This window comes from Zingiber officinale, chromosome 10A, assembly GCF_018446385.1.
Source record: "Zingiber officinale cultivar Zhangliang chromosome 10A, Zo_v1.1, whole genome shotgun sequence".
Taxonomy (NCBI): domain Eukaryota; kingdom Viridiplantae; phylum Streptophyta; class Magnoliopsida; order Zingiberales; family Zingiberaceae; genus Zingiber; species Zingiber officinale.
The window spans coordinates 95,898,385-95,920,596 of NC_056004.1; the positions used below are offsets into that span (position 1 = coordinate 95,898,385).

Consider the following 22,212-nt stretch of genomic DNA (forward strand, 5'->3'; position numbering starts at 1 on the left):
TCATATTTTAGACTAAATTGATTGATAAAAAAAACTAAATCAATCAATTCATCCGAAGACTAATATAAAAAAGATAAATCATGGATTACTAATTTTTAAAATAATGACTGACATATAAAAAAAATATATATTATCTATATTATATATTATATTGAGATTATAATACTTTATAGATTAATCACTAGATTATTAAAAAAAAAAATAACTCATAACAAAAGAGAAGAGATTGAAAAAAATGGGATGATTGAAATGGATGACACGGCAAAGCAAGGCAAGGCAAGCTTTTTGTTTTGTTGTACGGTTTATTTGACCGTGCTTATGCTTTGGATGCTTCGAGGAGTTGATTTTGACTTCGATTTCATCTTCAATGAATCATTTGATTATTGGTGGCACATGTGAAAAGGGCGTCATCATTTATAAAATTGTCATATGAATATCTTATTTCCAATTAAAGTCAATGATCATTCCATTTGACATGAACTATTTAAAATACCCTTTATTATCTAATCGCTTGACCGTGTAAAAATTAATTGCTAGATTCTGCATGGTGCAGAGCTACATGTTAATTTTTACTAGGTATAAAAGTTAGTTACTAGTTTCTATTATAATAATTTTTATTATTTTAATTTTATTTCTCTGTATGATAATCCAATTAAAATAATATTTTACTTAATAAAACAAACAAAGAGATTTCATCACACACATGATATTTTAAATGAATATTATCTGATCATAAATAATCATGTAAAAGATAATAGCAAACAGCTACAATGTATAAAAGTTGGCTGCTAACTTAGATAACTGTGTGATTAACTTATGCTAATTTTACTTATTTAAGAATGATAACTTAATTAAAATAAGATTTTAATAAGTAAAATAAACTAAGGAGATTCCATCACATTCATTACATTTGAAATAAATATTATTTAATTATGATTCATTGTGTAAAAACTAACAATTAACTTCTACATAATGTAACAGTTGTAAGTCAGTTTCGAGACATTGTAACTGCTGCTAGTTGCTACAATAATATTGAATCAAGTGTATTTTTGAAATAAAATTATAAATAGGGTGTCCATTTGATTTTTTTGGGAAAAGGGTAGCTCATGTGATGTTTCTCTCCATTCAGGGAGTCATTTTGATTTTTTTTTCCTTTTTATTTATTTTATTTTATTAAAAAAATCAGATTTTTAAGGTTTTTTTTATAGGTATAGTATTTATATTATTTATTATCATTGATCTTTGATATTGGATAAATGATAATGTATAAAGGCTTTAAAATCTAATTTAAATATGCAACGGAAATATTTTACATTATGAAATTAAATATTTTAGCAATTTATCATGCCACACACTCCACCTTAAAAAAAATTTCACTTTCATATTATCGAGGATCACATTTATCTGGACATGTTGGGTTTAAAAAATAAATTTCCATTTTTAAACTCATTCGAAAATAAATTTACTTTTTAAATTTACCATTAAGGATGCCCTTATATTAGACTCCGAGTTCTCTGGTCCGTTTTTCCATAATTCTTTTTTAATCTTTTTCATAATTGTGATCGGATTGTGGTTGAAATCTAATAACAATAGACTGTGATCCCTCACTAGATTCATATTCCTACTCAAATTATAATTTAGGTTGAAATAGATTACCGAAAGTCATCAGGAGGCCGCTGGAGATGAGCAGGCTGCTGGGCTACTGGGCGCTGAAGGGGGCATCCACATTTACACGGAAGATAATTAACTCCTTTATGGAATTAAAATAATTTCAAATAGAAGTTTGTAATTAAAAGTTATTATTACATAAGGAAAATTATAACCAACCTAAATTTATGTTCTCTCCTGACTAAATCATCCCAAAATTCTTTAGCTACTTTCACCGTTAATTGTGCCATTGTCGATTGGTAGAATTCAGAATTGATTATGTATTCAAGAAGTTTGTGACCTAAGTTTTCTATTGATAGTTTGGTACTAAAATTTTAAAGTAATATTGCTATCTTAAGAGGAGCCGTCAGTCCCTATTTCACGTCGGAGCTGCTCACGAATCTATTCGTCGTTGTCAACCACCGTGCAATTTGAGATGACAATTTTTAGAAAGTTTTGAGCTTGATTCTATCCCTAAATAGAGAATTTGGAGGTTGTTTGAGTGTGACCAAATTTTTGAATTGATTTGTACGATTTTATTTCGATTTTGATATCAAAAATTAATATTTATTATATTTTTGGATGTACGTACGAGTTTTGCATCAATTTGAGATATCAAATACAACCTCATTTTTAAAATGATTGTACTTCTAGTTACTCTTCTAGCTTTCATTGTTACTATAGAATAATTATTTTTTTGTGATGAATATAGTTAAAATAAAGTTTTGAATTAAAATAGAGGATATTTTTCTATTGAAAAAGAAATTACTAGAAATATAAATATAAAAATTATTATTGAAGACTTTAAAAAGATCATCGAATCATTTTTTAGTTAAAAATGGTATTGGATTAATATATTTTTTTAGGGAACTTTTAATTTTACTCTTTTAGTCTTTTAGTAATATAATAATATTAACTTTAGTATTCTATTTATTTGTTTAATTATTATATTTTTATTATTAAAAATTATATAATATATAATAATTATTTCGCTATTCGACCCCCAATTTAAAATTCTAGATCAGTTAACGGTGATAAAGGTGGAAGTAAGTAGTTATAGTAGTAAAAATCAATTGGCGTAGAGGTCAAAGTCAAATGATTAAAGTCACAGAATTGGACAGACCTGAAGACTGCGAATTAGGTAGCAGTGTTTAGTTGAACGAGAGCGCAATGTCGGTCGAACGCGAGGGGCCGACCAGACTGTCCAATCGATTGTCCTCTGTAACTTGCAAATGATGTTGAGAGTCAAATACTAAGTTACCCGACCTACCATCTTTGTCGATCGGATGGTCTGGGCCGATCGGACACAGTACACCTCCCCGACAATATGGAAGTCAAGGGAAGAGCGTGTCAATAGTTGCATTCTATACGACCGAACTAGCGATATCCCAACCGAGTGGAGACCGATTGACCTATATCGAGACTCACATACATGTCATATACTCTTTTGGAAGTTTCTACTGGAAAGGATAGAAAATATCCTACTAATAAATCGTCTTTTAGAAGCTTCCAGTCTGTCAACTGACAATGATTAGCGGACTCATTTGAGGAAAGGTAGCAAGACGCTTCATGATATGTCCTTGCTTAATTAGAAAGACTTTGGAAAATGTGTTAATGCTTTGAGATAGGTACACAACGCAATAGTAACACTATAAAAGATATTTCTATCGACAAGCGAAGGGATACAATACTTCTTACTTGCACACGCCATTTATTACAGTTCACTGCTTTCATCTCCAAAATTGATCATTAACTTGAGCATCCAGCCAACGTCGAAGACTTCATCTCTAACTCGACACTAACGCTCTTTGTATTACATGATAATGTAGAGTTTTCGACGAGTCAACAATAGTCACGTCTCAGTTAGTGCAGTGTCTTCACTGACTTTAGACAAGATCACCAATCATGAACATTGATGGTCATGAGCTCACGGCAAACTGGCCGCGAGCCTCTTTATCGCCTGAGTTCAGTCGAAGCAGCCCTGAGCTCGTGATCGCTTAGTTATGGAGAGGTTGTAAATTCACGGCTCGACCACTAGCTCGCGTCCAAATTGCTGTCACTTGGGTGCGATTTTGAGACCTTGCTTGAATTTTGAAATAAATATTTTTTTTAGTAAAATAATAAATATTGCAAAAAAAAAAATGCATAATATTTTGAATATTGTTGAGTGCTTTAATTTTGTTCCTCCATGCTTTTTTGACTCGTTCGTGGGAACATATCCCTTTGCGTCCTTCAATTTTCTTTGTTTCTAACTTTGTGTTCACCGTTGGAACACACCTCACCAATGCCACCACCACATTTTGTTTTTTATATGTTGTTTTTGTGGATAATAAAATGAAATGTACTTTTGGATCTTAAAAAAAAATATTGAACAGAGGAATGTCGAATTTAGGATAATCAGTATTCTTATCGAAATTTTCCAACGGTCCTTTTGGATCTTTAAAGAAAATATACATAGCAAAAACATTAACCTTATTAGAAAATAAAATTAATTTACTAATAATGGTTTAAATCACTAATAAGGTAATTAGATTAGATTTTTTTTTAAAAAAAACAAGTTTTAATAATTTATTAAATCATGCACTAAAATTTTCAATTACTTTCTTAATGATTTAAACTAGGCAGTAAACGAGCCGAGCCGAGTCGAACTTTGAGGTGTTCAAGTTTATTTGATAGGGTAAGTAAGTCAAGCCGAGCTGAGATTAAAATGAATTAAGCCTTTGAAATAATTGTTTAAGTTTGACTTGGTTTATTTTTATTAGCTTGAGCTTGGTTCGTTTAGATATTATCGAGCTCTTAATTTAAGTTTGGCTTGAACTTGGTTTGATGTTAGTTTGTTTAGATATTATTGAGCTCCCAATTCAAGTTTTGATTGTTTGAAACTTAATTATTGAGTTTGGTAATTTAAATTTATTTATTTATTTAATTTATTATTTATTTAATATATTGATAAGAGTTTTATTAATAAATATGGTTCTTAAACATTATTTATGAATGTTGTTTATGAATATTATTCACGAATATTGTTCATGAACATTGTTCACCAACGTTGTTCACAAACATTAATCAGCTGAACACATATGTGTTCAAGCTTATTGTTTAGTTTAACGAACTGTTTAAGGTTGTTTATTTAATTGATCTTATGTATATTGAACGAACATAAATAAACTTTTATCAAACCGAATACTAAATTTATTCACGAATGCTTGATTTATTTACCATCTTAATTTAAACCATTAAAGTACGTTAGGATCAATATTGAGATATTGTCCATTTTAATATGAGTTTACTTATTTTTAGATTCTATCCCCAAAAATATCTCATATAAAGTTATCTTTTAAACTAATGAATTTTCCTTATATTTTTAATGTCAACTGTGATGATATTTCTAATAATTCTCTCTTTAAATAAAAGACCATAATTATTCTCATGGGTCGGACTTTCTAGCTTACTCTCATGGTCTATATCTCACTTCAAGCATCTGATCACTCTTGACCTGTTTCAGGACCTCCCTTCAAGCATCCAATTACTCTTGGTAATTCTTGACTTGCTTACTCTCACGTTATAGGTCTCCCTTAAAGTATTCATTCACTTTTAACCTACTTCGGATTTCTTCGTAAATATCCGATCACTCTTGATCAACTTCAGACCTCCTCTTAACTTCATTCAATGCCACCCAATATGACATCTTATTTGTACCATCACTCTAATACCACTAGTTAGGACCAAAAACCTAAACCCTTATGGATTTATTTTTAAATTTTACCTAAAAGACCTTATACCAATAGAAATATATTTTATCTTTTGAAATATATTATTTTTTTCATGTATTTTTAATATAAAATTTTAATTGTATTTGGAGCGATATATAGAAAAATATCATTAATTAAATTTATAATTGTACATGTAAAACTCCAATGTCTTAAAAAAATTTGAAATTTATTAATTTATGACTTGAGTTTAGTAGATTTGGAATTAAAATATTTATCAAGGGTCAATCTGCAATTATTTTTTATTTAAAATAATAATAATAATAATAATTTTTAAGAATGTTTTTTGAAATAAATAATGTGATTAATTGAAATCTTATAGCACAAGTCACGACTTGGGTTTGGTTCCCGACAGGCGGCAGCCAATTCCAGAGATATAAAGACTATGGCGATTCCCTTTTCCGACCTCGACTCGTCTCGGCTCGGCTCCGACGGAAGAAGAGGAGTGGCGAAACGAGCGATTAGGGTTTTGGCGAGCTCACGAAGACGATGATGTTCGGAGGCGGCGGCGGCGGTGGCGGTAGCGGGGACGGGGAGTCGCTCAGCGAGCGGATGGCGATGCTGGCTGGAATCCCGATCCAGATAACCCCTGCGTCGGCGGCGGAGCTGGTGTTCGCGGGCGGCAGAGGGGGGTCGTCGTTGCCGCAGAGGGGGAAGGAGGAGCGGGTGCCGCAATGGGGACAGCAGGAGACGAGGGATCTCATCGCGATCAGAGCCGACCTGGAGCGCGACCCCTCGTTGGCGAAGCGGAACAGGACGCTGTGGGAGGCGGTGGCGGCCCGGATGAGGGAGCGCGGCTATCGCCGGACGCCGGACCAGTGCAAGTGCAAGTGGAAGAACCTCGTCAATCGGTACAAGGTCTCGCCTCCTTCCCTTTCCATTCTTCCCTTTGCCCCTTTTCTCATCAATCTCTCCGATCGGCATCTTTCGATTTTTTTTATTTTTATTTTATTTTGATCATTCATGGATGATCTCAAATGCTTTGAATCGAAATCGAATGGATTCAATTCGTCAGGGCAAAGAGACAGCTGATCCTGAGACTGGAAGGCAATGCCCTTTCTTCGACGAGCTGAGCGCTGTGTTCATGGAACGTGAAAAAAACATGCAGCGCCTTCTCCTGGAATCGGAATCAGGTTCTTCCCAATCGAAGAAGAAGCTCAAGCGGCCCAGCAGCATCCGATCTTCCGAAGAATCCGGTTCCGAAGACGAGGACGACAACCACAGCGACGACGAGCGGATGCCCAAGAGCAGGAAGAAGAAGGCCGATCCCCAACAGCAGCAGCAGCAGCGGCGAGGGAAAGCTGTGACCGGCAGCGTCCAGGAGCTGCTTCAGGAGTTCTTGCAGCAGCAGCAACAGATGGAGGCGCAGTGGTACGAGATGATGGAGCGGAGAGCGCAGGAGCGGCGGGTGTTCGAGCTCGAGTGGCGGCAGTCGATGGAGAAGCTGGAGAGGGAAAGGCTGATGCTGGAGCAGGCGTGGAGGGAGAGGGAGGAGCAGAGGAGGATGAGGGAGGAGACCCGGGCAGAGAAGAGGGATGCGCTGCTGACTACTCTGCTGAACAAGTTCATTCAAGAAGATCTCTAGCTGTTGGAATTTTGTTTCTCTTCTCTTTCCATGCATATGAATTTTGAATTCCATCAGCATCAGCAATCAGGAGGAGGAGGAGCCCTAGGAGGATTGCAGATAAAGAGTTTGTTCTTTGTGATGATGTCTATAGAAGGTCATGAAAATATGCTTCTGTTTGAGTGGTCTAATCTTTATAGGTGACAATAAGAAATATTTCAGGTTAGGGATTTTACCTTGTTACAGTCTGTATGTTTGTTGTAGATGATGATCATGGCAAAGATTCAAGCAAGAAAATACTGCCAGCTCCAATCTATTTAGGTAGAATACTAGCCGGAGATTCAATCTCCCGGTCGATATATTCCTTGATATCCGGTTGCGTATCGGTTCCGGCCAACTTTTAGTGGTAACATAAGACCCATTGGTACAACCTGTATGATTCGATACAACCTCAACATTGTTAAAATGAAAATGATTGAGATCAAAATGGCATGTCTAGGATGGGCAAACATCACACATTAATAGAATATTAGTATAATATTTCCAAATCATAAGATATTCTAAAACTTCAATAACATGGAGACAAGGAAAGAAAAAGTTCACATTGAGGTGCACATGAAAGTTTGTGATGAAACAAATCGTAACAAAAGCAGATGATTAGGAAGACATCTACCTGCCCATAACCAAATAAGGCCAATGCTTTGTTGCTTATTTCATCTGATTCGTCTTTGTCATTAAAGCCAATTGAAGAATCTGAAAGTAACTAATAAGGGCATGAGATATTAAACAAATATAGAGTGAACAAAAAGTAATTTTGTAAAAGACCACTCGGTACATGAAGCTCCTGGTAATATGAGGTTGAATCCGTGACTTCCAAATCACACGGTAGCAATTTTACAGTTGTACCAAGACTTCCCCCTTCATTTAAAAAAAAAGAAAAATAAGAAATATTGCACCTTTTGAAGCATAATTTCAATGTTTAATGTAGCATTGTTTCATGGGAGGAGAGCACCTGGCGTAATGGTAAAGCTATTGTTGGATCATGACGTACGTGAGAGGAAACACGAGTACGCAGCGGAAAGTAAGAAGTTCGAAGATAAGAAAATACGAGAAGAACACAAGTGGTTTTTATTTGATTCGGAGCCTTCGGCAACTCCTACTCCAAGGCCCAGGTTTCGTGGACCTATCGATGGACAATCCACTAAAAACCTCTTCCGGTGCTCCAGGAAGAGAGAATCGAGTACAAGAAAAGTTAGGCCAAGTGCAACACCCTACACTTATCCTTTATAGTAATTAAGTACAAAAGGAAATTTTACCAACACTTCAATAATAGAAAAGACAACGCTTTGTGTTGATGTTTATCTTCCGGGCATGATCGGAACTCCTCGAAGTAGTCGTCGGGCTCAGCAGCTTCGCAGTAGAGTTGCAGCAGGAACCGGGAGCAGTCGGAGGCTCAAATGTGCGCAGTAGCTTGTATGTAGTTGATGTGTAAGTGTCTACTCGAGACTACCTTATAAAGGGCTTGGAGGGCGTCTCCCATAAGCATGGAAGGCGCCTCCAATAAGGCAAATCCTATCCCGAGTGAACCGACACTTATCTGCGACTGATTCCAAAAATCATCTTGCGGAGGGCGCCTTCCATAGCCATGGAAGGCATCTTCAATGAACAGTACCGAGACACCTTCCATTGCTATGGAAGGCGCCTTTGGGTACTCTTCACCCGAAGGCAGACTTGCTTTCTTGCTTGTCCTACACAAAATGAGTTAGTCCAAATACCCTGCAAGACAAGTGTTAGCACAAATATAAATAGTAATAATTAGTTCCTGTCCTCCAAGGACCAGGAACTAGTCAAGGTCTCAGTCTAGGGGTCCCAAATGGACATAAACTGGACCGGCGCCTACTGTCCCTCAACTGGGGTGCATCCTTATAGAGTCGCTATTCTCCAGTGACTTACCTTTACTTACCGTTTGCCAGACATCCAGTCAACCCGTTGGCCAGTCTGGACTTCATGCCAGCTATCTGATCAGCCCGTCGACCTAGCTGGACTTCGTGCCAGCTATCCGATCGGCCTGTCGACCTAGCTGGACTTTGTGCCAGCTATCCGGTCGGCCCGTCGACGTAGCTGGACTTCGTGCCAACTATGTAGGTTTCAAGTTTTTCTTGTATAGTATCAAATGGACTACAAGAAGTTCTTGCAATTCGTTGAATAGAAGAAGAAGAGAATTCTGGATAGAAAGAGGCCCCCTTGAAATGAGAGTTGAAACTTTAAGTTGCTGCTAAGGCGAAGGCTGATGCAGAAGCAAGGGAGACGAAATTAAAGGCTTTAACAAAGCACAAAAGAAGATCCTACTCTAAATCAGACAGTGACAATGAAGATAACATGTAGAACATATTTTGAATCAGACAATGGTAGTGACAGTGATCAACATATTTTGGATTTCGATTACATGTATAGCTATTATTTTCTCATTTTGATGTGTAGTTAATTTTTGAAATTTGAAGATAACATTTTCATGAATTGAATGTAGTAAATATTTAGTTTTGTATTAGTGGTTTGTTTATATTAAATAAAGATTGGTTGTTTGTTATTATCATGTTACAACATGAACATTAAAGATAACGGTTAGAAACGTTGTAAAAAGTACGTAACCACAAAGGATTTTTTTGTGAAAAGTGATAAAAAACAACGATTTTATCCGTCATAAAACATATTAAAATTATCTACCACAATGGTTTTAAAACGTTGTCGTATAGGGTAAATTTTTTTTGAGTATATAAACAACAGATAAAAATTACAGTCGAATGTCTACAAAGACAACAGATTCAAAATCATTGTCGTAGGGCAATGCATTTTACAACACTGTCAGTTACAACAATTTTTTGACCCTACGACAATGGATAATATCCATTGTCGTTTGCCATTTTTGTTGTAGTGGCCCTTTGATGCTTAAGTCAATGATCGGTTTGTGGAGAGAAAATAGTGAAGATGAACATTAGCAAATGAGTGTGTACAATTATAGAACATCGCATACCATCGTCTGTAGATGGAGACCCTTTTTATAGTGTCATTGTTGTGTCTATGCACGCATTCCAAATCATTCCTAAGAAAGGACAAACCATAAAGTGACTCTAACACCTTTCCCTAAATAAGTCTGCAAATGTCTTTGATTTGATAGGCTGGAAGCTTCGAAGGCATGCAATCCTATCCGGAAGATGAGTCAGACGAAGGCTGGTGAAGGTGGCGTCGGCGTTGATGGAGCAGCGACTTTGATACACCCTATATGTGTGCGTTGAAAACATAGACCCCCCACATGGAACCAAAGGCTTGTGATAACGGAACCGGTGGTACTTGGGTCCTGCAAACACGCAAACAAGCACACGGAGCGTTAGAGACCAAAAACCAGGGAAGGGATCCCTGGCGCCGGCCCTCCGATGCTCAAGTCGGGTCTTCTTTATGGTGAAGCAGTGTACGAAAGAAGGAAGAAAAAGGAATTGCTGAAGATGTGTGCAGATGAGTGCGTACCTGGCCAATGAAGAAGACCTCCCTTTTTATATGATTCTGCTTGCCTTTTGAGCCTGCATGCTGCCAAAGAATGTCGGTGTCAGGGCGTGTCGGGTAAGGAGGATGTCCGACAGCCTCCCATTTGTAGGAGGAAGGTTCCACTCTTAGTATATGACAGAACACTGGAATATTCCCTGACTCATAGTAGTTATTTGCTGACAGGAGGTTATAATTCTCTTACACTGTTGTCGCTTAATGTTATCCGCCCTACCTAGGTTCATCCGTAGACAGCTTGAGATGATTGTTCAAATGCGGTGCAAGGATTGAGCCTTGATACCCTGACTCGTATGCAGCCAGCCAGGAGCTATTAAGGGACTACGCCTGATCGCGATGAAGAGAATGAGCTGTGCAAAATCGAAAGGGGAACATCTGAGACTGTGACTGAGGACTAAACCTGCATGACCCGACCGGAGCAGAGTTAGTCAGGGATTGTCTAGCATATATGCCAAGGCCATATATAGAGACTGAGCTTGGATAATCTGAGCAATAGATAGCTAGCCAGGAACTAGTTAAAACTGTTGGTTGCTACTCGGAAAGCCTAGAGGTTCCACTGTACAAAAATTTTGTACAAAGGTCTGAACCTTTTCCTAGCTACCATGTGCTCTTTTAAATTAAATTTTGGATCGCCTGCGGAACTTAACACGTTTGATCCAAAACTTAATCTATTTGTTCTTTTAGGTTTTGACTTGGATCTCCTACGGAACTTAACACGTTCGACCCAAATCACCTTAAGTTATTAATTCCATTAAATATTAATTTCCATAATCGGTTCCCAGTACTGACGTGGCGAGGCACATGGCCTTCTTGGATATGGGAGCAACCACCACCGACTAGACAAAACCTTTTATAGAAATCTAATATTTAATTTCCTAAAATAACTTTAGGTTAACCAAAGAGAACAATCAAATCACAAGGAAAAGAAAAAAACAAAAGAACACAACATCGAAAAACATATTCGAAATTCTAGAACGTAAGCCTCTTGTATTTGGTATTATTTCCATAAATAACTAGTATGATGCGGAAAGGAAAAATTACTAGTTATACCTTGTAGAAAAACCTCTTGATCTTCTACCGTATTCCTCTTCTAACCTCGGACGTTGTGTGGGCAACGATCTTCCGAGATGAGAAACCACCAACCACCTTCTTCTCCTCCTAGCTAGGTTCGGCCACAAAGAAAGAAGCTTCACCAAGGAAGAAAATCAAAACACTAACCAAGCTCCAAGAGATGCTCGCTTCATCTCCTTCTTCTTCTTCTTCTCCAAGTAGTATCCGGCCACCACAAGAGCTCGAAGGAAAGAGAGGGGTTCGACCACCACAAGAGGAAGAGAGGGAAAGGATGGCCGGCCACACCAAGGAACAAAAGAGGGAGAGAAAATAATAGAGGTTGTGTCTCATGAAGGCACCCTCACCCCTTCTTTTATATTCCTTGGCCTAGGCAAATTAGGAAATTTAATTACAATAAAATTTCCTCAATTTCCTTGATATGATTTAATTGAGAAAAATAAAATTTCCCTAATTGAAATCTTATGGCCGGCCACATCAATGAAATCAAATTGGACAAGTTTCAATCAACAATTAAAATTTCCTAATTTGTTTCCGGAAATTTTAAAATTAAAATTTCTCTTCAAAAATCTCTTCATGGTTGATAAAAGGAAATTTCTATAATTTTAATTTTACAACATGTGAATAATTTTTAGAGAGAAAATAAAATATCTCACCAATCTACAAATAAAGAAAGAGATCTAATCTCTTTCTTTAATCTTTTGTAGATCTTTTATAAGAGAGATATTTTAATTTAAATTCTCTTTAATAAATTATTTCTTCCATATAATAAAAATTAAAATTAAAATTCCTTTTTAATTTAATTTGGCCGGCCCCCACTAGCTTGGGTTCAAGCTCGGGCCGGCCACCCAATTTTATACCTAGCTTGGTTCCCAAGCTAGCTTGGCCGGCCCCCTATTGGTGGGTATAGAAGGTGGGTATAGGTGGGTATAGAACTCTATAAATAAAAGGCTACGATAGAGACCGAGAGGAGGAATTGGTTTTGGTCTCCCGATAAAATTAAGGATCCCGTGTTCGCCTCGAACACACAACTTAATTTTATCAATAATAATTCATTCCACTAGAGAACTATTATTGAACTACCGCACCAATCCCAAATTACATTTTTGGGCTCCTTCTTATTATGAGCGTGTTAGTCTCCCTGTGTTTAAGATATCGAATGTCCACTAATTAAGTGAGTTACTGACAACTCATTTAATTAATATCTAAATCCAAGAGTAGTACCACTCAACCTTATCGTCATGTCGGACTAAGTCCACCTGCAGGGTTTAACATGACAATCCTTATGAGCTCCTCTTGGGGACATTATCAACCTAGTATCTCTAGGACACAGTTTCCTTCTATAATCAACAACACACACTATAAGTGATATCTTTTCCCAACTTATCGGGCTTATTGATTCATCGAACTAAATCTCACCCATTGATAAATTAAAGAAATAAATATCAAATATATATGCTTGTTATTATATTAGGATTAAGAGCACACACTTCCATAATAACTGAGGTTTTTGTTCCTTTATAAAGTCAGTATAAAAGAAACGACCTCAAATGGTCCTACTCAATACACTCTAAGTGTACTAGTGTAATTATACAGTCAAGATAAACTGATACCTAATTACACTACGACCTTCTAATGATTTGTTCCTTTCCATTTTGGTCGTGAGCTACTGTTTATAATTTATAAGGTACTGATAACATTATCTTCTGCATGTGACACCACATGCTATGTTATCTACAATATAAATTAATTGAACAACTACAACTAAATGTAGACAATTTGACCAAACGTGATTCTTTATTCATAATGAATGTTTACAAAGCTTAGGCTTTCAGTATACACTCCAACAAAAACCCCGGTCTGGGACTCAGCCCTGAGGACCCGACCTGTCTGTGATCGACCAGGAATTATACGAAGGGTGAAGTGGGGAAGCTGAAGCGCCACCTCCACTTGATTGTTGACTGCCACACCCTCTTGACCATTGACTTTCTGACATTATCAGGCCCCTTATTTACACACAGTATCATAAGCCTCCCTCCAAGTCTAGTCAAAGGAGGTGTAGTCGACTGATTGGACTCATGCTCTAGTCTCATTTACTTCTCCTCCCAAACTGAACGCCTGATGTGCTAAAGAATGAGGCATGTGTAGGGCAAGGACGATGATTGAGGAGGGCATCATATCAGAGAAAACACCCAGCTTGTTAATAAGTAGTCACGAGAGTCATGCTCACTTATAACTCACGCTGTGACGAGAGTCTGAAATACTGACCAAGAGGTAGATGGTCGCGAGAGTCATGCTTGCTTACAACTTGCACTGGGGCGAGAGTTTGGAATCCAACCGAGAGGTAGTTGGTCGCGAGAGCCCTACTTGCTTATAACTCACACTGGGTGAGAATCTGGAACTCGACCTATGAGGTCGTTGGTTGTGAGAGTCTTGCTCACTTATAACTCACATTGGGGCGAGAGTCTAGAACCTGACCGAGAGGTTATTGGTCGCGAGAGCCCTATTGGTGCAATCAACCTAGGTTTTGATGTGTGTGTTAAAGAGTTTAAGTTAGACTTTCATATGTATTTGATATGTGTTTAAGTCGTGCAGGACTTCGAGAAACACATGAGGAACTTGGTGTAGTCAAGTATGGAAAGCTCATCCAAGGGCTCGGATCCTTGAGTCGGTGTAGGATGGTGTGGAAAACATCTGAGGGACCGTCTGACGAGGAGTAATGGAGTGGAGCCGAGGGAAGTGGACTTTAAGGCAACGTGAAGGATGGCACGGAGAGGAGCCGCGGTCTCGGGTGCATCTGAGGGACGAAGGCCGAGGAAGAGGGCTTCAAAGGCGACTCCGAGGATGAGTGTGTGAGAATGTACTGGGACCAGTCGACTGGTCATTGGACCAGTCGGACGAAGGATGAGGAAGAGGACTTCAAAGGCGACTCCGAGGATGAGTGTGTGAGAATGTACTGGGACCAGTCGACTGGTCATTGGACCAGTCGACTGATCCTATTTCACAGAATGCACAGAATGATTCTGTGCTTGTCGACTACGAGGACCAGTCGACTAGTCTGTTAGAGTGTATACTAAAAGGCTAGCTTTTGGTATAAATATTTATCTAGAAATAAGAATCACATTGGTCAAATGTCTACATTTATGATAAATGTAGTTGCTCAATTAATTTATATTGTAGATAACATGGTGTGTGGTGTCACACACAGAAGATCATGTTATTGGTTCCTTATAAATTATAAATAGTAGCTCACGACCAAGATGGAAAGGAACAAACCATTGGAAGGTCGTAGTGTAATTAAGTATTTGTTTATCTTAACTATATAATTACACTAGTACACTTAGAGTGTATTGAGTAGGACCATTTGAGGTCATTCCTTTTAAACTGACTTTATGAAGGAACAAAGATCTCAGTTATTATGGAAGTGTGTGCTCTTAATCCTAATATAATAACAAGCACATATATTTGATATTTATTTCTTTAATTTATCAATGGGTGAGATTTAGTTCGATGAATCAATAAGCCCGATAAGTTGGGAAATGATATCACTTATAGTGTGTGTTGTTGATTATAGAAGGAAACTGTGTCCTAGTAATCTAGGTTGAGAATGTCCCCAAGAGGAGCTCATAAGGATTGTCATGTTAAACCCTGCAAGTGGACTTAGTCCGACATGATGATGAAGTTGAGTGGTACTACTCTTGGAGCTAGATATTAATTAAGTGAGTTGTCAGTAACTTACTTAATTAGTGGACATTTGTTATCTTAAACACAGGGAGATTAACACACTCATAATAAGAAGGAGCCCAAAATGTAATTTGGGATTGATGCGGTAGTTCAATAATAGTTCTTTAGTGGAATGAATTATTATTGATAAAATTAAGTTGTGTGTTTGGGGCGAACACGGGATGCTTAATTTCATCGGGAGACCAAAACCAATTCCTCCTCTCGGTCCCTATCGTAGCCTCTAGTATATAGAGATTTATACCCACCGCATACCCACCTTCTTACCCATCCAATGGGGCCGGCCAAGCTAGCTTGGAACCCAAGCTAGGGCCGGCCAAGATCAAGTGGATGAGTCATGTAGGTGGCCGGCCAAAGCTTGGGTCCCAAGCTTAGGTGGCCGACCACTAGAATATTAAAAAGGATTTTTATTAAAATTATTTCTTATGTGGATATCATGATTTTAAAAGAGAGTTTAAAAATTAAAAATTTTCTTTTATAGCTTTCTACAAAAGATTAAGAGAAGAGATTAATCTCTTTCCTTATTTGTAGTTTAAAAGGATGGTTTTAATTTTTGGTAAAAACTTTCCTTATTTGTAAATCATCTACATGTTTAAAAGAGAGTTTAAAATTTGAAATCTTTCCTTATTTGTTGATTAAAGGAGGATTTTAAATTTTAAGAAAACTTTCCTTTTTAACCATATTCATGATTTAAAAGAAAGTTTAAAAATTAATAATTCTCTTTTATTAGTTTCTACAAAAGATTAAGAAAAGACTTGATATCTTTCCTTATTTGTAGATTAAAAGAGATTTTAATTTTTAGAGATAACTTTCTTTTTATCCACATGTTTAAAAGAAATATTTAAATTTATTAAATTTCCTTTTTATAAACCAATCATGAAGGGATTAAATTATTGGAGAAATTTTTATAAATTTCCGGAAACAAATTAGGAAGTTTTAATTCTTGTTTTAATTAAAACTTTCCTTGATTTGGGACTTGAGGTGGCCGGCCATTGTATTTGAAAAAGAAAATTATTTTTAATTAAATAATTTTTCTTTTCAATGGAAAAAGAATTAAGGAAATTTTTATTAAATTTTCCTTATTTGCCAAGACCAAGGATTATAAAAGAGGGGGTAGAGGAGGCTTCAAGGTGAACGACTCTATTCTATTTTTCTCCCTCTTTTCCTTGGTGGTGTGGCCGACCCTTCCTTCTTCTCTTCTTCTTCTCTTTGTGGCCGAACCTCTTCATGCTTATGGAGATTTAATTGGTGGCCGGATCTAGCTTGAGGAAGAAGGAGAGAAAGCCTACATCCCTTGGAGCTTGGTTGGTGGAAAAGATCTTCATCTTTTGGAAGCTTTGTGCTTGGCCGAAATTTGAAGAAAGGAGGAGGTGCTTTGGTGGTTTCTCATCTCGGAAGATCGTTGCCCACACAACGTTCGAGGTTAGAAGAGGAACGGTAGAAGATCAAGAGGTTTTTCTAAAAGGTATAACTAGTATTTTTTCTTTCCGCATCATACTAGTTATTTTTGGAAATAATACTAAATACAAGAGGCATACGATTCTAGAGTTTCGAATTTGTTTTCGATATAGTGTTCTTTTGTTTTTCTTTTCCTTGTGATTTGATTGTTCTTTTCGGTTAACCTAAAGTTATTTTAGGAAATTAAATATTAGCTTTCCATAAAAGGTTTTGTCTAGTCGGTGGTGGTTGCTCCCATATCCAAGAAGGCCATGTGCCTCGCCACGTCAGTACTGGGAACCAATTATGGAAATTAATATTTAATGGAATTAATAACTTAAGGTGACTTGGGTCGAACGTGTTAAGTTCCGCAGGAGATCCAAGTCAAAACCTAAAAGAACAAATAGATTAAGTTTTGGATCAAACGTGTTAAGTTCCGCAGGCGATCCAAAATTTAATTTAAAAGAACACATGGTAGCTAGGAAAAGGTTCAGACCTTTGTACAAAATTTTTGTACAGTGGAACCTCTAGGTTTTCCGAGTAGCAACCAACAATTGGTATCAAAGCTAGGGTTTTGCCTCTGTGTATTTGGTATTAGTTTAATTATGCACATGTCATACATAATTTAGGCAGGTTAATAGTAGGATGTGCTAACTTTGTGGATGCAGGATCCAACTATTATGGCTTATAGTTATTATGTGTGTGATTGGACCCTTGGACATGTCAAGGGCATTTTATTGTGTGTGCATGATTGTATTATAAAATACAGCAGGAGATGTATTTAGTTTTATTAGGATTTTATTTTTGATCTAGTTATATGTACATTCCTTTTATGGAATATAGGATCGATGGATGCAAATTTTATTTTATGTTCGATCTAGTTTACATGTACATTCCTTCGAGGAATATAAGATCAAAATGTAAAATTCTATTTATGTCGCGGATCGAATCTTGCAAAGCGTGGAACCTTCTAAGGACCAGAGGGGCAGCGGAACTAGGAGCAAGATGGATGCGATAACTAGACCCGGTGGCAGTGGCCAAATATGGCAGCAGCTTGGGATGACAACACACGGAGGACAACAAGAGATAAAAGCCATAATAGTTGAAAATTAGATTTTCTATTTATTGCTTTTATATTATGCTGTGTGTGCATGTTAGTTTACATATTTAGTAGGCTAGCATAGTTAAAATTCCTCATTTATAAATAACTAAGTGGGAGAGGGATTTTTAAGTAAATCCCATAGTCTCCATTACTAGTTTGTAAGTGATGCAAACAAGCTTGCGCGTTGGCTCTGAGTGCCTTCCTCCATAACGGATGAGCTTGTTTGTGGATCACTAGAACAGACTTCCATTTTTGGATGACTATAGGATGTTAATTAAGAGCGTGTGATCTTCCCCAACGGAAGGGGCATAATCTTATTAATGGACTTAGTGTCAAGTAATGGTATACACTTAGACACATCTAATATTATCCTCCCCATCGGAGTCACTGCTATTATTTGTGTGACCAAATGATACCAACTATTAATTTTATTTGTCAAAAAGTTAGGTTGACAAGATAATAAAATCAATGGGCTAAAACCCTCCTTTTACAAATGTTGAATTTGTATACGTCCACACTAACGTGGCATGCAAAATTCACGGTGTTTGAGGTGTTGGTGAATTTAAATAATATTGTTTGAGGAATCAATATTTTTTAAATTCAAAAGTTTTTGACCAAATATTTGATCAAAGATAGATCAACTATTAATTTTATTCGTCATAAAGTAAAGTTGACGAGATAATAAAATTAATGAATAAAATCTCCTCTTCGATTTTGTATACGTCCACACTATCGTAGCATACAAAATTCATGGGGATTTTTTAAGGAGTTGATCTTGACCAAGTATTTTTGTGATTCTTAGGATTTAAAATGTTTGTCAATCCCCTAGAAGTCATACTATAAGAAAGACTTAGTAATCCCAATTGTAATGATTGGAAATAGGACTTGGACATTAAGGTAAACTGTCTTCTTAGAACTAAGAACAATATAGGTGTATTTAATTCATTAGTTGAAACATGTTTAGTGGTGTTATCTACCAGAACCTGGAGTGTAGATACAGATGCCATTAATCATGTCCGCAATTCATTGCAGGGTTCCAGGAAACCCGACAACTAAATGAAAATTAAAACACCGTCTACATGGGCACTACTGTAAAAATGGTAGCTGTTGCAGTGGGAGATGTTTATCTTTTGATAAGAATAAAACATGGATTTTTGAGTAATTGTCTTTACGCACCAAGTTTAGAAAGAACTAGTTTTCAGTTTCTAAACTATTCAAAGAACTTGATATTCTGCCTCTTTTAAATAACAAAGTTGTTATTAAGAAAAAGAGGGAAGTTATCTGTTCTGGTACGTTGGTTGGCAATTTATAAATCCAATAACTCTCACGATGCAACAAATAGAAATTAGTAACACATCTTCTAACTTTAAGAGAAAGTAACCTTCGAAAATGAACCAATTATATCTTTGGCTTCTAAGGCTAGGTTATATTAACTTGAGTAGGATTCATTGGTAGCTGATGAACTTTTGGGTTCATTAGTAGTGGAAATCTTTCCAACCTACGAGTCTTACTTGGAAGGAAAAATAACCAAGAAGCTTTTAAGTCTAAGGGGTATGGAGTCAAAGATATATTGGAATTGGTTCATTCTGATTTGTGTGATCCTATGAGCATCCAGGCAAGAGGTTGTTTCAAATATTTCATCTATTTTATAGACAACTATTTGAGATACGGATATATTTACTTGATGTGCCGCAAGTCTAAGTGCTTTGATTAGTTCAAAGAGTACGAGGCTGATGTGGAGAAACAACAAAGTAAAAGTATCAAGACACTACGGTAAGATCGTAGTGGCAAGTACCTCTTGGGAGAATTTAGGAGTCATTTATCAGAAGTAGGGATTCAATCCAAACTAACTGCACCTAGTACACTCCAACAGAATGGTGTAGGAAAAGGAAGGTATAGGACTCTTATGAAAATAAGTAGATTGATGAGTTATTAAGAATATTATCAAAATCATTTTAAGGATATACTCTGGAAACGGGAGTGAATATAGTACCTTCTAAAGTCAGAATTCTCTACTCATATAGAATTGCTGAATAGGCGTAAGCCTATTTCGAAGCATATTCGGATTCGGGTAGTCCAGCACATATGCAGAAGAGAGACAATGATAAGTTGGACAGGAATTCACTTGTTTGTGGGTTATCATAGTAAAATGAAAGTAGGTTTATAGTCTTAAAAATCAGAAGGTCATTGTTAGCATCAATGACCGATTTTTAGAAAAGGACTATGTAATAAACCATGTGCCCATAAGAAAATTTGTTCTTAAGGAAATAATAAAAGGCATGTCTAATCTAGTACCAACTGTACAAGATGAGATACCACAAGGAAACTGCAACACGTATCACAAATGATACACAATTGCAGAAAGTGCCTTGTCGTAGTGGGAGGGTTGTTAGGCAACCTAAAAAGATTCATGTTTTGGGAGAGTTTTTGGACTCGATCCCTGGATGACATGAACCTGATCTCCGGACATATGACGAAACACTCCAAGATAAAGATGCAACATCTTGGCAAAGAGTAATGAATAACAGAATTAGAATATATGTATTCTAATAAAATCTGGAAGCTTGTAGAACCACCAAATGGTGTAAAAGCCTTTAGGTCTATAATAGAAAAAGAGGGATAGAAAGGAAGGTAGTAACTTTCAAAGCAAGGCTTGATGAAAAAGGAAACTTTTTCACTGGTAGCCATGCTTAAGTCTATCCGGATTCTTTTATCTATTTGGCAAGTGGATGTCAAGACAGCATTCCTTAATGGAAGTCTTGATGAAAGCATCCATATAAAGCAACCAGAAGGGTTCATTGCAAAGGGCTAAGAGCATCTTGTGTGCAAGCTCAATCAGTCTATGGACTGAGGCAAAGCTTCAAGGTCTTGGAACATCCGGTTTATCAAAGTAATCCAGACCTATGGATTTATTGAGTAAACAGATAAGTCTTGTGTATACAAAAGGTGTGATAGAAACGTGGTGATATTTCTTGTACTATACATAGATAACATTTTTGGTAGTTGGAAACAATATCAAAATGTTGTCAGAAGTAAGGGTATGGTTGTCCAAATAATTCGATATAAAGGACTTGGGAGAATGTATATATTTTTGAGATCAAAGTAATAAGGGATCGAAAGAAAAAATATATTTTACTTATCCCAAGCTTGATACATTAGAAAATCCTTGCTCGTTTTAAGCATGCAAAACTCCTCGAAAGGTTTCTTACCTTTTAAGCATGGAGTGTCTTTATCTAAAGAGATGTCTCCGATACAATATCAAAATGTTGTCAGAAGTAAGGGTATGGTTGTCCAAATAATTCGATATAAAGGACTTGGGAGAATGTATATATTTTTGAGATCAAAGTAATAAGGGATCGAAAGAAAAAATATATTTTACTTATCCTAAGCTTGATACATCAGAAAATCCTTGCTCGTTTTAAGCATGCAAAACTCCTCGAAAGGTTTCTTACCTTTTAAGCATGGAGTGTCTTTATCTAAAGAGATGTCTCCGATGACATCAAAGGAGATTGAGGACATGTAGGCAGTTCTTTATGCTTCGGCAGTTAGACAACCTAATGTATGCTATGCACAGAAATCTGTTTTGCCAAGGGCATAGTTAGCAGATATCAAAGTAACCCTAGACAAGGACATTGGACTGCAGTAAAGCATATATTAAAGTACCTTAGAGGCGCTAGAGATTATATGCTAGCTTACAAGGCAGTGAATTTGGTCCCTGTGGGTTACACGGATTTTGACTTCCAATCGGATAGGGACAATAATAAGTCGACCTCGGGGTTTTGTGTTTACTTTAGGAGGAAAAGTCATAACTATGGAAGAGTGATAAGCATAAGTGTTTTTCTGGACTCCACCATAGAAGCTGAGTACATGGCAAGCCTCTGAGGTAGCCATAAAAATTGAATGACTTAATTACCTCGAGATAGACTTAGATATGATTTTTAGTTTGTCCAAAGATTATTACAATTTATTGTAATAATAATGGTGCAGTAACAAACTCGAAGAAACCATGAGTCTATAAGGCAAGTAAACACAATAGAGCGCAAGTACTACCCAATACGAGAAATTGTATAACGAGGAGAAATTGTTGCCGCCTAGATTGCATCAGATGATAACCTAAGGTCCTTAAGGCAAGAGCTTTTTGAAAGGCATGGGAATCAGATGTATGGTAGCAGATATGGAAGCTTAGTCTTTTAGTATAAGTGGGAGATTGTTAGAGTGTATACTAAAAGCCTAGCTTTTGGTATAAATATTTATCTAGAAATAAGAATCACATTGGTCAAATGTCTACATTTATGATAAATGTAGTTGCTCAATTAATTTATATTGTA

The 22,212-nt window shown here is 36.6% G+C and overlaps 1 protein-coding gene across 1 annotated transcript; it reads left to right on the top strand.

Moving 5' to 3' along the window:
• Positions 1-5,779: 5,779 nt before the first annotated feature.
• On the top strand, positions 5,780-7,072 carry LOC122028224 (trihelix transcription factor GT-3b-like). Its single transcript, XM_042587255.1, has 2 exons — positions 5,780-6,275; positions 6,433-7,072. Exons 1-2 carry the CDS (start codon positions 5,907-5,909, stop codon positions 7,000-7,002), a joined length of 939 nt encoding a protein of 312 aa, XP_042443189.1. The 5' UTR covers positions 5,780-5,906; the 3' UTR covers positions 7,003-7,072.
• The last annotated feature ends 15,140 nt before the right edge of the window (positions 7,073-22,212 follow it).